Source organism: Elephas maximus, chromosome 6, assembly GCF_024166365.1.
Source record: "Elephas maximus indicus isolate mEleMax1 chromosome 6, mEleMax1 primary haplotype, whole genome shotgun sequence".
In the NCBI taxonomy this organism is placed as follows: domain Eukaryota; kingdom Metazoa; phylum Chordata; class Mammalia; order Proboscidea; family Elephantidae; genus Elephas; species Elephas maximus.
Genome location: NC_064824.1, coordinates 139,938,965 through 139,951,582, shown reverse-complemented (window position 1 = coordinate 139,951,582; position 12,618 = coordinate 139,938,965). Strand labels below are relative to the sequence as shown.

The window sequence follows — 12,618 nt, the reverse complement described above, 5'->3', positions numbered from 1 at the left end:
CAATCTTGTCCCTTCATGGGTTCTTTCTCTCAGCCCTGGGGCATTTTTATTTTTATTATTATTTTTGTGCTTTAGGTGCAAGTTTACAGAGCAAATTAATTTCTCATTAGACAATTACTACACAGATTGTTTTGTGACATTGGTTGCCAATCCTGCCATGTGTCAATACTCTCCCCTTCTCCACCCCGGGTTCCCTATTTCCATTCGTCCAGTTTTCCTGTTCCTTCCTGCCTTCTTGTCTTTTGGGCTGGTGTGCCCGTTTAGTCTCGTATGCATGACTGAATGATGTAACATGTTCCCCACATGTATTACTGTTTGCCCTATAGACCTGTCTAATCTTCGGCTGAAGGGTGAGCCTCGGGAGTGACTTCAGGACTGAGGACTTCTGGGGTTTCTCTAGTCTCTGTTAGACTAGCAAGTCTGGTCTTTTTGTGAATTTGAGTTTTGCTCTGTATTTTTCTCCTGCTCTGTCCAGGACCCTCTATTGTGATCCATCAGAGCAGTAGGTGGTGGTAGCCGGGCACCACCTAGTTGTTCTGGGCTCAGTCTGGCGGAGGCTGTAGTAGTTGTGGTCCGTTAGTCCTTTGGACTGATCTTTCCCTTGTATTTTTGGTTTTCTTCACTCTCCTTTGCTCCAGCAGGGATGGGACCAGTAGATGTATCTTAGATGGCCAGTCTCAGGCTTTTAAGACCCCAGACACTACACATCACAGTCAGATGTAGAACATTTTCTTTACAAACTACATTCTGACAATTGAGCTAGATGTCTCCTGAGACCATGGTCCCCAGCCCTTTGCCCAGTAACTCGGTTCCTCAGGGAGTTTGGATGTATCTGTGAAGCTCCTATGACCTTGCCTTGGTCAAGTTGTGCTGACCTCCCCAGTGTTGTGTACAGTCTTACCCTTCACCCTAAGGCATTCTTTCGAGTTCTTCTCTCTCATGCTTCTGTAGAGTCAATCCCTTGTGACAGGCTGATCATTCTTTGTATTACATTTTCCCTGGTCAAATTACTGAGTGGTCTTTGCTGTCTGACTGGACCTAAGTTGACAGGCTGTATTTTTAACAGAACTTGGAACTCTTAACCCTTACTAAGTACAATTTCAAACTTGGCAATCCCCTAAAACAAATCATCCTGTGATTGTTCTCCACGTTGCTGGGGAGACTTGGGGATTTCACGGGACCAACGCAAGGTGGGCTTCGGTATGACAACGTTGGTTTTGAATGGGCAGCAGCAGCACCAGGTCTCAGGCACTGGCGAGTGGGTTAGGCAGTGGATGATTTTATCTAGCGGGGTACTCAAGAAGGTCTGAACTGTACGATACCCTCGGCACAAGGAGACACGACCTTCTCTCTTACCCAAGGAGGTTCAGCCTTACACATCCTGGATGGACGTGTTGCTGGGGGTGGACCCCAGTGCTCTGCTGGAAGTGTTTTCTTAATTATATACATGGAACTCCATGTCCTCTGTGCGAGCGTTCTCAAAGTGTCAACACAAAGTACAGTTTAGGATGAATCTGTGTTGGCCTGCATTTGGTAATATCCTGAAAGGATGGCATGCTTAACCAGCCACATCTGAAACACAACATATGTGAATAAGAAAACAAAAACCCATCAAAAGTCTGTGTTTTAAGTAGCCAAGCTTTCTTACTTTTGTCCTTGGAGATATCATAACTGTCCTTCCTGTGGTCTCCTACTTCTTCAGCTTACCTGTCATTCTAAGTGCACTGATGCAGCAAATGTATCTTTTTTTTAAAAAAAAAAAAAAAAAAAAAACAGGAAAAGGTGTTGTTTGATATGCATGAGAAATAAAAAGATGACCTAAAATATACAAAGTGATTAGTATAAATTAGTTAAACAAAGACCTTCCTCCTCAGTGGAAAAAAAAAAAAAAAGACCACACTGCTAAATTCTTTTCCCATTTCATTTTTTTAATTTTTCTAATAGTACATTCTTTAAAAGAAGTTAACAACTTCAATTCCAAATATAAGGATTAAATAATGCAAATGAAAAGCAGTCATTTTCAGTGAAACTATTGCCTAATTACCCTGAAAAGAAGTATTCTTATAATCGAACAGATGCAAAAATCCCTTAGAAAAGCTTCATTTGTTGCCTGTAAAGAGTCTTCTTAAGGTCACTTTTACTTCTAAGACCATCCCCTTGTTTCCAGTGAAAGAGTTTGCTTGGTAATGGCTTGTGGCTCTACAGTGTTTTGTGTATGAAAAGCGTAGACTAAGAGATACTACTGAAGTCGCTCCGATTGTAGGTTCTGCTATGAAAGGAAGTCCCAACACTGCAGCATTTCCCCTTAATTTTCAGCAAGACGCAATGAACAGAAAACCAAGTCCCACCTCAGTTGTCACGGGATGACCATTGGAAGTGGCGTTAAGAGGCTGCCGTGCCATCCAGATACAGAGCTTGTGTGAGGCCCAGTGTGCTTATTTGGTCACCTGCAGGTTCTGAGTGTTGGCCCCGCGTGGCTTGGGGTCTACAGACAGAGGCTTTGGGTGACTGCGGCTCCCAGTAAACCAAGGGCTGGGAGCACAGACAGCCATTGCTCACCATGGTGCTCTCCTCTGTGAGGCGGGGGAAAAAGCACGTCCCAGACAGGAACAGAGAAAAGCTCATGAAACAATGTTCTTGATTCACTGACCCTTTTCCTGTTCTGAGCTGGCATTTACTGCTGGGACAAGAGCGCGCTCCTATTTGCTTTCATTTTTTCCAAACGCTTCACTAAGTGGCCGTTGCTGACCTCAAGCTCTTCTGTTTTGTCTAGTGCAGAGCGAAGCTGGAAACAAAGAGGAAAGAAAGGCTGTGAGCTCTGAGGAACGTGTTTTTTCCACACATAACAGGGCTCTGTGTTGCTCAGACTCCAGTCCTGCTAAAAGGTACATTTTAACTTGGAGCCACTGAAATCCTAAAAATACACACATACGTACATGTATATGTACGTATGTATGTATTTTTTGGACAAAGATTTCAGGTTCACTTAAAAACCTCCATTACCACCTAGCTATGTACGGTACGGTCCTTCATGATGTTGTCATGACAGATAACAACTGAAGAAGAAACTGAAGTTGTCAGTGATTTCATTCTTGGATCCACAGTCAATGTCCCTGGAAGCAGCAGTCAAGAAATCAAGTGACACATTACATTTGGGTAAATCTGCTACAAAAGACCTCTTTAAGGTTTTAAAGATGTCACTTTGATGACTAAGGTGCGCCTAACCCAAGCCATGGTCTATTCAATTGCCCCATATGCACGCAAAAGCTGGACAATGAAAAAAGAAGACAGAAGAAGAATTGATACATTTGAATTAAAGTGTTGGTCAAGAATATCTAATATACCCTAGCTGCTGGAAGAATGGACAAATCGGTCTTAGAAGAAATACAAACACAATGCTCCTTAGACGCAAGGATGGGGAAGGCTTTGGTTTGCTTACTTTTAGACATGTCATCAGGAAAGACCAATCACTAGAAAAGGACATCATGTTTGGCTAAGTAAATGGTCAGTAAAAATGAGGGAAACCCTCAATGAGATGGATTGATATAGTAGCCACAACAATGGACTCAATCACGAAGATGGCACAGGGCTGGGTAACATTTTGTTTTGTTATAGACCAGGTCTCCAAGAGTTGGAGCTGACTTGACAGCGACAGGGCGCTTCTGAATGGGTTGGGATGTTACCGTAGCGAATAACCCAGCAGCGGATTTAACTGTAATAAATCCTCCCTTTGGGTTCCCAGCTGGATTATCATTCATTACCCATTCTTTTTCTAGAAACAGCCTAGTAAATTTACCTCTCTTTGGAGTTTTCGTTTTTCAGCCTTAAGCTCATCTTCTACTTTTTCTGCATTTTCGGCAGCTGATTTGTAACGTGACACTTGACTCTCTAACCTTATGACCTACAAGGAAAAACCACGTGGATAAATTGACAGGCCTGTTCCCTTTCTCCAAATATGCTGTCATATTTGAAATCAAAAGGGTGTGATGTAATAAAACGGGAAAATACATCACGCAAATAATTGTGGATAGCATTTATGGATCTTACGGGTTCTAGCCAAGCAGGTCATTCATTCATAACGTTGAAGGACCTCTTAGTCACACTTCTAAGGACCTACTTCCCTTTGACCCTAATCTAGAAGGGTGTGCCCACACTGCTGACCCCTTTGCTGCCCTCACTTCCATCTCGCCCCTTTATGGGATTATTCTGTTACACAATGGGCAAGTTGAGGCAGAACAACGCTGGTACGGCAAAGGTTCCACCAGGCCCTCAGCTCCAGTCTAATCTCTCCTGGGGGTGGCGGGTGGGGAGGGAGGAGAGCGGGGAGGAAAGGCAAGGAAATAATAGAAAGAAGAGTAAAAGAGGAGACTTGGGCGGCATTCCAGTCAAGGGCGTGAGGTCAGAGACAGGAGCAAAGGCCGACTCAAGACCTGAACTCTGTTGAGACCAAAGCCTGTGCTTCACAAAACGCTTTCTCTGGGTGCTGTTCGCGTTTTTGTTTCTATAAAAACTTCAGAGAGTTCCAGCTACGTATGCCCACAACTGAGGGGAAAGGATATCTGTTTTTTCCTCCCCCTTTGGTAAGGCCAGAGTCCCCAAGTGGTGTGAATGGTTAATGAACTTGGCTGCTAATCAAAAGGCTGGAGGCTCCAATCCACCCAGAGGTGCCTTGGAAGAAAGGCTTGGCAATCTGCTTCTGAAAAATCAGCCATCGAAACCCCACGGAGCACAGTCCTGCTCTGACGTACATGCTGTCATCACGAGTTGGAATCAACTCCATGGCAACAGGTTTTTGGTTGGTAAGGACACAACTGGAGCCCTGGTTGCATAGTGGTTAAGAGCTCGGCTGCTAAACAAAAGGTCAGCAGTTCAAATCCACCAGGCACTCCTTAGAGCCCCTATGGGGCAGTTCTATTCTCACCTGTAGGGTCGCTATGAGTCAGAATCGACTCGACAGCAATGGGTAAGGACACAATTTGCACTGGGCCCACACGCTAGAGGCAGGAATGGCCCAAATTTAGAATCCAGGGAGAGTACGCCTGGCTGGGGAGAAAAGGCTAAAAATCCAGGTGGGAGGAGGTCCCAGCATGAAGCGTATTTAAAAAAGTAATGGAATTATTTTAAAGAATGAATTTATTGAAACTTCCAAGCCATTATTAGCTTTTTCCTATAACTAACCACTGCTTATAAAGGATCAGTATATACTATAACACGCCAAACCCTAATAATTATCTCCTTTCTCTATGTTTCCTCTCTCTAAGGAATACACTGAGAGACTTGCCGCCTTAACTCATCCCCCTCAGAACCTCTTTTGGCTGTAAAACTCTCTGCTTCTCTTTGTCCTCAGCCTTTCAGGGGCTACTTCCAGCCAGTCAAACTTGAGACGTTCATCAGTTTAGCTGGCCATTATTGCTCAAAAGTGTTCACGTACATTTTGCTCTAATGCAGTTATCTCTTGCTCAGATTTTGCAAGTTTAAATTTGAGGTCGCTGATCTGTCTGTTGGCATCCCCTAAAGGCAAAGAAGAAGGAAAATCTGTTAAGGTCTCAGGCCTTTAAAGTGGTAAAGTGACAGTTACCGGGAACCAGGCCTTACTTCATAATTAGCTTACAAATCTGTACGTTCGGGACTGTGGCTCCAGAACAGGGAGATGGCGCTCTCTTGCCACGTTCCCACGCTGGGGGGGGCATCCCTGCCCCTCTGCATGGGACCCAGATCCCAGATAGGAGAGCACCCATGAGTGAAGAAGGCAAAGAAGTGGTGGGGTGTAGGAGGAGGGGAGAGAGAGACTGGGCCTCCTTTTATCTCCCTTAAGCCTGCTTCTAGGAGTCCCTGGGTGGCACAAATAGTTAAGCACTTGATTGCTAGCTGAGAGGTTGCTGATTCAAGCCCACCCAGGGATGCCTCAGAAGAAAGGCCTGGCGATCCACTTCTGAAAGATCACGGCCATTGGAAACCCTTTGGAGCACAGCTCTACTCTGATACACATGGGGTCGTGATGGATCGAAGTGGACTCGACAGCAAACTGGTTTGTTTTCTTTTGGAAGCCTGTTTCTAATTTGTTGGCATAGAAAAATACCTTTCAATTTTTCCATACGATCAGCAGATCAAGAGAGTCCTGCATCCCTCACAGGGAAAGTGGTTTTTATCCGTACTTCACAGGATGGCTCCTGGAGTGCGCTGGGGCACCCGCTTTACTTCACAGGCTTACAGAGAAGCACCCTGTGTGCCACCTGCCCCTCTTGGCTCTGTCCCATAAAGAAGCACCTTTGCCCTTTTGTACTCAAGGGCTTGGGGGGGGCGGGTATGGGGAATACTGGGTACTCTTTGCCATGGCAGTTTCTCTCCTCCAGACAAATATCATAAGAACAGCACACATAGAAGTGTTTACTTCACATGAGAGCTGCTATTTACTTTGTAGATCCATGACATGCACGTCTGTCCCGTTTTCTAAGACGTCACCTTCAGGCCGTGAGCTGTCTAGCTTGCCATTCTTCTGTCTCTGCTCCAGCTGCCCTTTGAGTTTCTTAACCTGAAAACACCATGGGTAAAATATGTTCATTTGTGTATTCTAAATGAGGCTGAAAAGCTGAGCTTAGAGGCTATCAGAGAGACAGCAGCAAGCAGTGTGTGAATGAAAACCAATACCCCATATGTATAATTGGCCCCCACCTTGCTGCTATGTAGTGTGTCTTAATGGCACCAGAGAGAGAAGGACTACATAATAACAAGCATTAGAGAGATAGACTAAAAGGTTACAGTCCACCAGGCAGGCAGGAAGGGTAGTCTTTCTCCCTTTAATAAAGAAATTAACCAAAATTAGTAAAAAACAAAAAACTCTATCAATTAGTATAATAGACACTGTAGTGAGTTATGTTTACAGTATCAGGCATGAATTATTTTATAACTCTGGGTGAAAAGTTATTTCTCTAAAGTTCAAATTCCTCTTGAATTCAAGAGGAGATTGTACATAAAGTACTTAAAATGTTTATTGTTGTTAGTTGCCATTGAGTCGAATCCCGACTCATGGTGGCCCATTTGTGCAGAGTAGAACTGCTCCGTGGGGTTTTTAAGGCTATGACTTTTCAGAAGCAGATGGCCAAGCCTATCTTCTGAGGTGCCTCTGGGTGGGTTCGAACCGTCAACCTTTTGGCTAGTAGTTGAGTGCTTAACTGTTTGCAAATGCTTGTCTAGAAGTTATCAAATCAGCGTGCTATCAAGCTTTGCTTTATTCACTAAGAAGCCAAAAAAGGGCCACCTGGAGGCTTCTGGGCACCAAACCCAAAAAACCAAACCAACTGCCGTCAAGTTGATTCCAACTCATAGTGACCCTATAAGACAGAGTAGACCTGCCGCATGGAGTTCCCAAGGAGCGCCTGGTGGATTCAAACTGCCAACCCTTGGTTAGCACCCATAGCACTTAAGCACTACACCACCAGGGCACGGAAGTACTGTAATTGAGTCCCCGACAAACCTGTGTGCCTCCTCACAGGGCTTGGTCAAGTTTCAGGTTTGTCAGCCTTCAGGGAGTCCTGGCTTCTACGTACCCCTCCTCTCTCCAAGAGCAGGCAAATGTGTACAGAGCAGTTGGAAGGGCACGTAACCGTAACAGCCATGGCTGTATACAGAGCAGTTGGAAGGGCACATAACCGTAACAGCCATGGCTGTATACAGAGCAGTTGGAAGGGCACGTAACAGTAACAGCCACGGCTGTAGAACCTTCTGGTGTCTCACGGAGGTGCTCCAAGCCCTTTTCAGGTAAAAGTTCTGATTTATGAGGAATCGTTTGTAGGTGATCACCTGCCTTGCTACCCAACACACGTACCACACGAGAACCAAAAAACCCAAACTCGCTACCGTTGAGTCAATTCTGACTCACAGAGACCCTACAGAACAGAGTAGAACCGCCCTACAGGGTTTCCAAGGAGTGGCTGGTGGATTTGAACTGCCAACCTTTTGGTTAGCAGCCGAGTTCTTAACCACCGTGCCACCAGGACTCCTACACACAAGCACAGTAGATCCGAATTAAATATGACCCACTAGTATATGCTGCTTGAAGAAAATAAGCATGGAATTATGATAGTACATTTTTAGAAAATATCACAGGAACTTCAGTGGACTTCTCCCACTATATTTAGTGCTTCATCCAATTCTGAGAGAAGACATAACAGACTTGTACAGAGTAAGGCAAACACATTTCATCAGGTGCATGAAGAAAACTTAGGAATTAAGTTTCCTAAGTCTTGTGGAATGAACTAGTAACTATTCCACATATGAAAAAGACCAAATAGGGCTATTTAGTATTTCTTGAGGTAGCAGAGAGCAATGAAGGTAAAATAACATAGACCTACGTCTACCTGAGATGGCTTAGGAGGAGAGATTACAGAATTGACTTTTATGAACCAATAAGAGAAGCGGTGTCTGGAATGACTCAGTAATGTCCTTGCCTCTCAGTGGCTCATCTAGGCCTTCCACACAAGTACTTGTTTTAACTAATACTTCGAATAAAACGTAGCAAATTCGTGTCTATGAATTTTCTGAGACGCCCTCACTAAAGCTCATATGATTTATTTTCTACTTGTTCTTTTTTAGCTGCTATCGAGTTGGCCCTGACTCACGGCAACTCCACGCACAATGGAACAAAACGCCGCCCAGGCCTGTGTCGTCCTCAGGATTGCTTGTGGATTGGACCATTGTAATCCACCGGGTTTTCACTGGCTGATTTGTGGAGTAGCCCTCCGGGCCTTTCCTCGTAGTCTGTCTTAGTCTGGAAGTTCTGCTGAAACCCGTTCGTCATAGCAACACACAAGCCCCCACTGATGGACAGGTGTGTGGTGGCTGCATATGAGGTGCCCCGGCCAGGAATCGAACCCAGGTCTCCTGCAGGGAAGGCGAGAATTCTACTGCTGAGCCACCACTGCCCTTGTCTGTTCTACTTAGATAAGAAGACTAAGAACGTGGGCTGCCTTGATAATTACTCTCACGCACGCTGTGTCAGGGGTTTCTTGATGAGGCAAGAACGTTCAGGTGGAGAACTCATCATGTAACGTGAAAAGAGTGTTACCTGTTCCAGTAAGCTTTCCCGTTCATCAATCAGCTTTTTCAACCTAATATCTAAAGAAATCAGAGAGACACAAGTTTAGATGAATCCGCGTACGGCGCGCCTTGGTGCATTGTTAAACCAAAGAATGATCGATCAGGTTAGTGAAATTAATGATGAAGGTAGTTCTACACGTACCACAATGAATGAGGTCACAGACAGGACTGGGGGAGAGGCCAGCCAAGGAAGTGTGTGTCACCTCCCAGAACATGCTTGTCGCGTCCGGAGCAGCTGCCGGGTGCATGCAAACAGGCTAATCTTCTACTTTAGGTTATCATGCAAGAACTCTAGGGCGAAACCACACTGCAACACAAGATCTCACAGGCTTATGGTTTACATCGTCAGCAAGGTACAAACACACCTACAATCACGATGATGTAGCCCCAGCATCTTAACTAGTCTTGCCTTCCCAAGCTTACACCCCAGAAATATCCCTCCTCTCTCTTATACTCATCAGTGTCAGGGTTCTGACTGGACATGGACTAATCAGAAGTCTGTAAACAACATGTCTGCTGACACAGTTACGCAAAGCTGTCATTCTCTGCAGGAAAAAATTCAGTGATAGCGTAGGTTCCTGTAATTCTACACAGATGCGTGAGGATGCATGTACGTGAGCATCTCTTCACCCCCAAACACGTCTCTGAAGGGACGGTTTCTGTGACGTAATTTTCAGGTTAGGGATGGGAAACCAAGACCTGGGGAGGAGCTGGTGGTTTGGGCAAAATCCCACACCGTCAGGACGATGATGGCATGATGGTGGAGATGCTGACACGTGTTGCCCCCATACTCTGTGCCAGGCGCTGTTCTAGGTGGTGCACCCCATTAACTCCTTTTGCCCTCACAAAGCCCCGTGGGTGGGCATGGATATCATGTGCCCTTCTACAGGTGATGACCCAGTGCCCAGAGCACCGAAACAGCTTTCCTAAGGCCTTACAGTTGGGAGGTGCAGCCAGCCTCAGGGGCACCCCCTAACCACTCTGCTGTCTTTCCAGATTTAACTTGGTCCCTAAGTGGGGCCTGGCCTCAGGCTCTTGCTCACGAGGGGACTGCGGTCTAGAGTGAATTAGTTCCACATTCTTCAGGGAGTAAAAAATTAACCTTGACCAGTCATGTGAAATGAAAATAATAATATAAAATGCATCTTCATTTTCATTTAAAAAAATAGTCTATCGACATTCTAATTTAACTTACACACTTTCTCTCACAATTGTTTCAAAGAAAAGACCCTACGCTGTTATTCTGAAAGGCAGAATTACAAAAGAAAACCAGGAAATTTTAAACATAAGGTAAATTAAATTTATGGCTCATTTGAGGTCCGTTTTAAGTTATATACAATCAAGTTGCTCTTAACAGATATTTCATTTGTTCCCTTCCATGAACTCACCCAAACTGAAGCAAACAAACAAAAAATTGTAGTTATAAACCCAGCTCTTTTATTCAATATCGATTTTCATTTTTATCTTACATATTTCATACTCTCAGACACACAAACTACAGGCATCGCAAGGAACACTGAGTACACCAGAAAGTGATCTTGAAGCTCACATATCTACTATACAACTTTATTATTACTTTTCTTTAAAAGACTTCAAATATCCCCAATAGCCGATGGAAAATAATGTTAAAATGTAATAACAGTGCTAGCCAAAAAAAAAAAAAGGGTAACGTGACCTTCGGTAGTGAGAATATGAAAAACAGAGAGAGGGGTGAAACTCTGAAAGAAGAGAAATTTTAAACCAGAGTTGAGGAAGAAAACAAAAATGAAGCAGTTGAAAGGAAATGGAAAAAGAAGCAAAATTAAGCCTACTCAGTTGGATAAGCGGTGGCACCTCACGGACGTATCGTATACTTAAGGAGATCACTGGAAATCTATCACTGCCTGTTTTAACTTGGCCAGGAGCGTTGGTCTCTTGGGCCTGTAACATTCAGTTTATAAACAGACACAAACTAGTCATTTGAAGACAGTGACTGCAGTTTTTAGAAGATGAAGTCACGTTGTCCCAAATCTAGGGTTATCTTTCATACTGGGAGGTTAAAGTTAGTTGGCGATTAAAGGTAGTTTAGTAATATTGTGAAAGGATTACTTTTTTTTTTTTAAATCTGGCCTTTATATATCAAATTCCAACCGATTTTCTTCTACTCGTTTGTGACCCATGAAATGAGAATGGTTTTGTGAAAAATTGCTCTGGCAGGAAACGAGAACTGGGGTTCTCCCAGCCCACATGCCCCACGTCTGTCCCTTTGGCTGGTCCGTCTGCCCGTCAGGAGCTTGTCTGTCCATGGGGAGAGCGAGGTTCACTAACAGCAACAAGAAGCAGTTTGTTGAACGCCAGCACTTTTAAGGGTCCTGCCTGGATTTAACCCTCACAAATCCCAGAGGCAGGTTCTAGGACCATGTTCAGTGAGGGGAGGGAGCTTGCTCATGTTGTTACTGGGCGCTGTCAAGTCGGTTCTGACTCAGAACAACCCTACAGGACTGAGCAGAACTCCTCCATAGGGTTTGCTAGGCTGTAATCTTTTCTCCCACAGAACCAATGGTGGATTTGAACTGTTGACCTTTCAGTTAGCAGCTGAGCTCTTAACCACTGTGCCACCAGGGCTTGCTCATAGAGACCCCATAATAACGTATTTTCTAGAATGTATTTTTCATTCTGTGGCTTCATCTCAGCCATGGCGGGCCACAGTCTCTTCCCTCCACCGACAAGCAGCATCGTCTTCCCTCTGCATCCACAAAGGGAGGTGAGGCCTCTGTAGAACCCCACTAACTGAAGCTTTCTGTACTCCTTCCTCACAGGGATTAGTTTCATCTTCCCCAAGGCCGGCCTCCCACCCCAGGGACTCCTGTTGTCAGCTGTTATCAAGTCAGCCCCCCGACTCATGGCCACCCCATGTGTTACAGAGTAGAACTGCCCCATAGGGTTTTCCTGGCTGTAATCCTTACCGAAGCAGAGTGCCCGGCCTTCCTTCCATGGAGCTGCTAGGTGGGTTTGAACTGCCAACCTTTGGGTAAGCAGCCAATCACAAACTGCCTGTGCCACCCAGGGAGCACCAGGGACTCCAGTGCTTGCAGAAGGCAGAACATGGACAGGTTGCTGGAGAAGACTTTTCTCCTATTTGCAGGGCCCAAGGGGCCTGGGCAGAAGGGAACCATCCCCCTACATTCGGTAACCTTGGGCTTGAGTCCACCTGAAGAGTGGGAGCCATTCACATCTCCCAAAATACGTATGTCTTTGAGGTAAGGGGAGCAGTAGAGAGGGAGTAAGGGGAAGAGGAAAAGAATTTTTCCCCCAGAAATCACTGCACTGATCAAGTACATATTCTGAACACAACAAACAAACAAAACCCTTCCTTCCTTTCCTTCAGGTGCCCGAACATTTGGAATGAATCTCACTCTTGTGTTCCCTTGACTCGATGGCCGAGGGGACTCACTGTACAACGCAGTCTCCTAGGAAAGGTTTCTCAATACAGAACAGGAACCTGGAACCACCTAAACCCCCCAGAATTGGCATTCCAGGGTC

General features: G+C 45.1%; 1 protein-coding gene across 3 annotated transcripts in view; it reads right to left on the bottom strand.

Annotated features, from left to right (window-relative positions):
- Window positions 1–1,905: 1,905 nt before the first annotated feature.
- The window catches only part of LRRFIP1 (LRR binding FLII interacting protein 1), a 156,807-nt gene continuing 146,094 nt past the window's right edge, over window positions 1,906–12,618 (bottom strand). Inside the window, exons 20-24 of one of the 3 annotated variants that reach the window (XM_049888541.1) lie at window positions 9,065–9,114; window positions 6,415–6,532; window positions 5,432–5,511; window positions 3,797–3,901; window positions 1,906–2,785 (exon numbers count right to left, since the gene is read on the bottom strand). In XM_049888541.1, coding sequence (XP_049744498.1) covers window positions 2,675–2,785; window positions 3,797–3,901; window positions 5,432–5,511; window positions 6,415–6,532; window positions 9,065–9,114 — 464 coding nt within the window. In that variant the 3' untranslated portion in view covers window positions 1,906–2,674. The remainder of the gene's footprint in view (window positions 2,786–3,796; window positions 3,902–5,431; window positions 5,512–6,414; window positions 6,533–9,064; window positions 9,115–12,618) is intronic. The other 2 variants (XM_049888542.1, XM_049888540.1) reach the window with 2 other exon arrangements.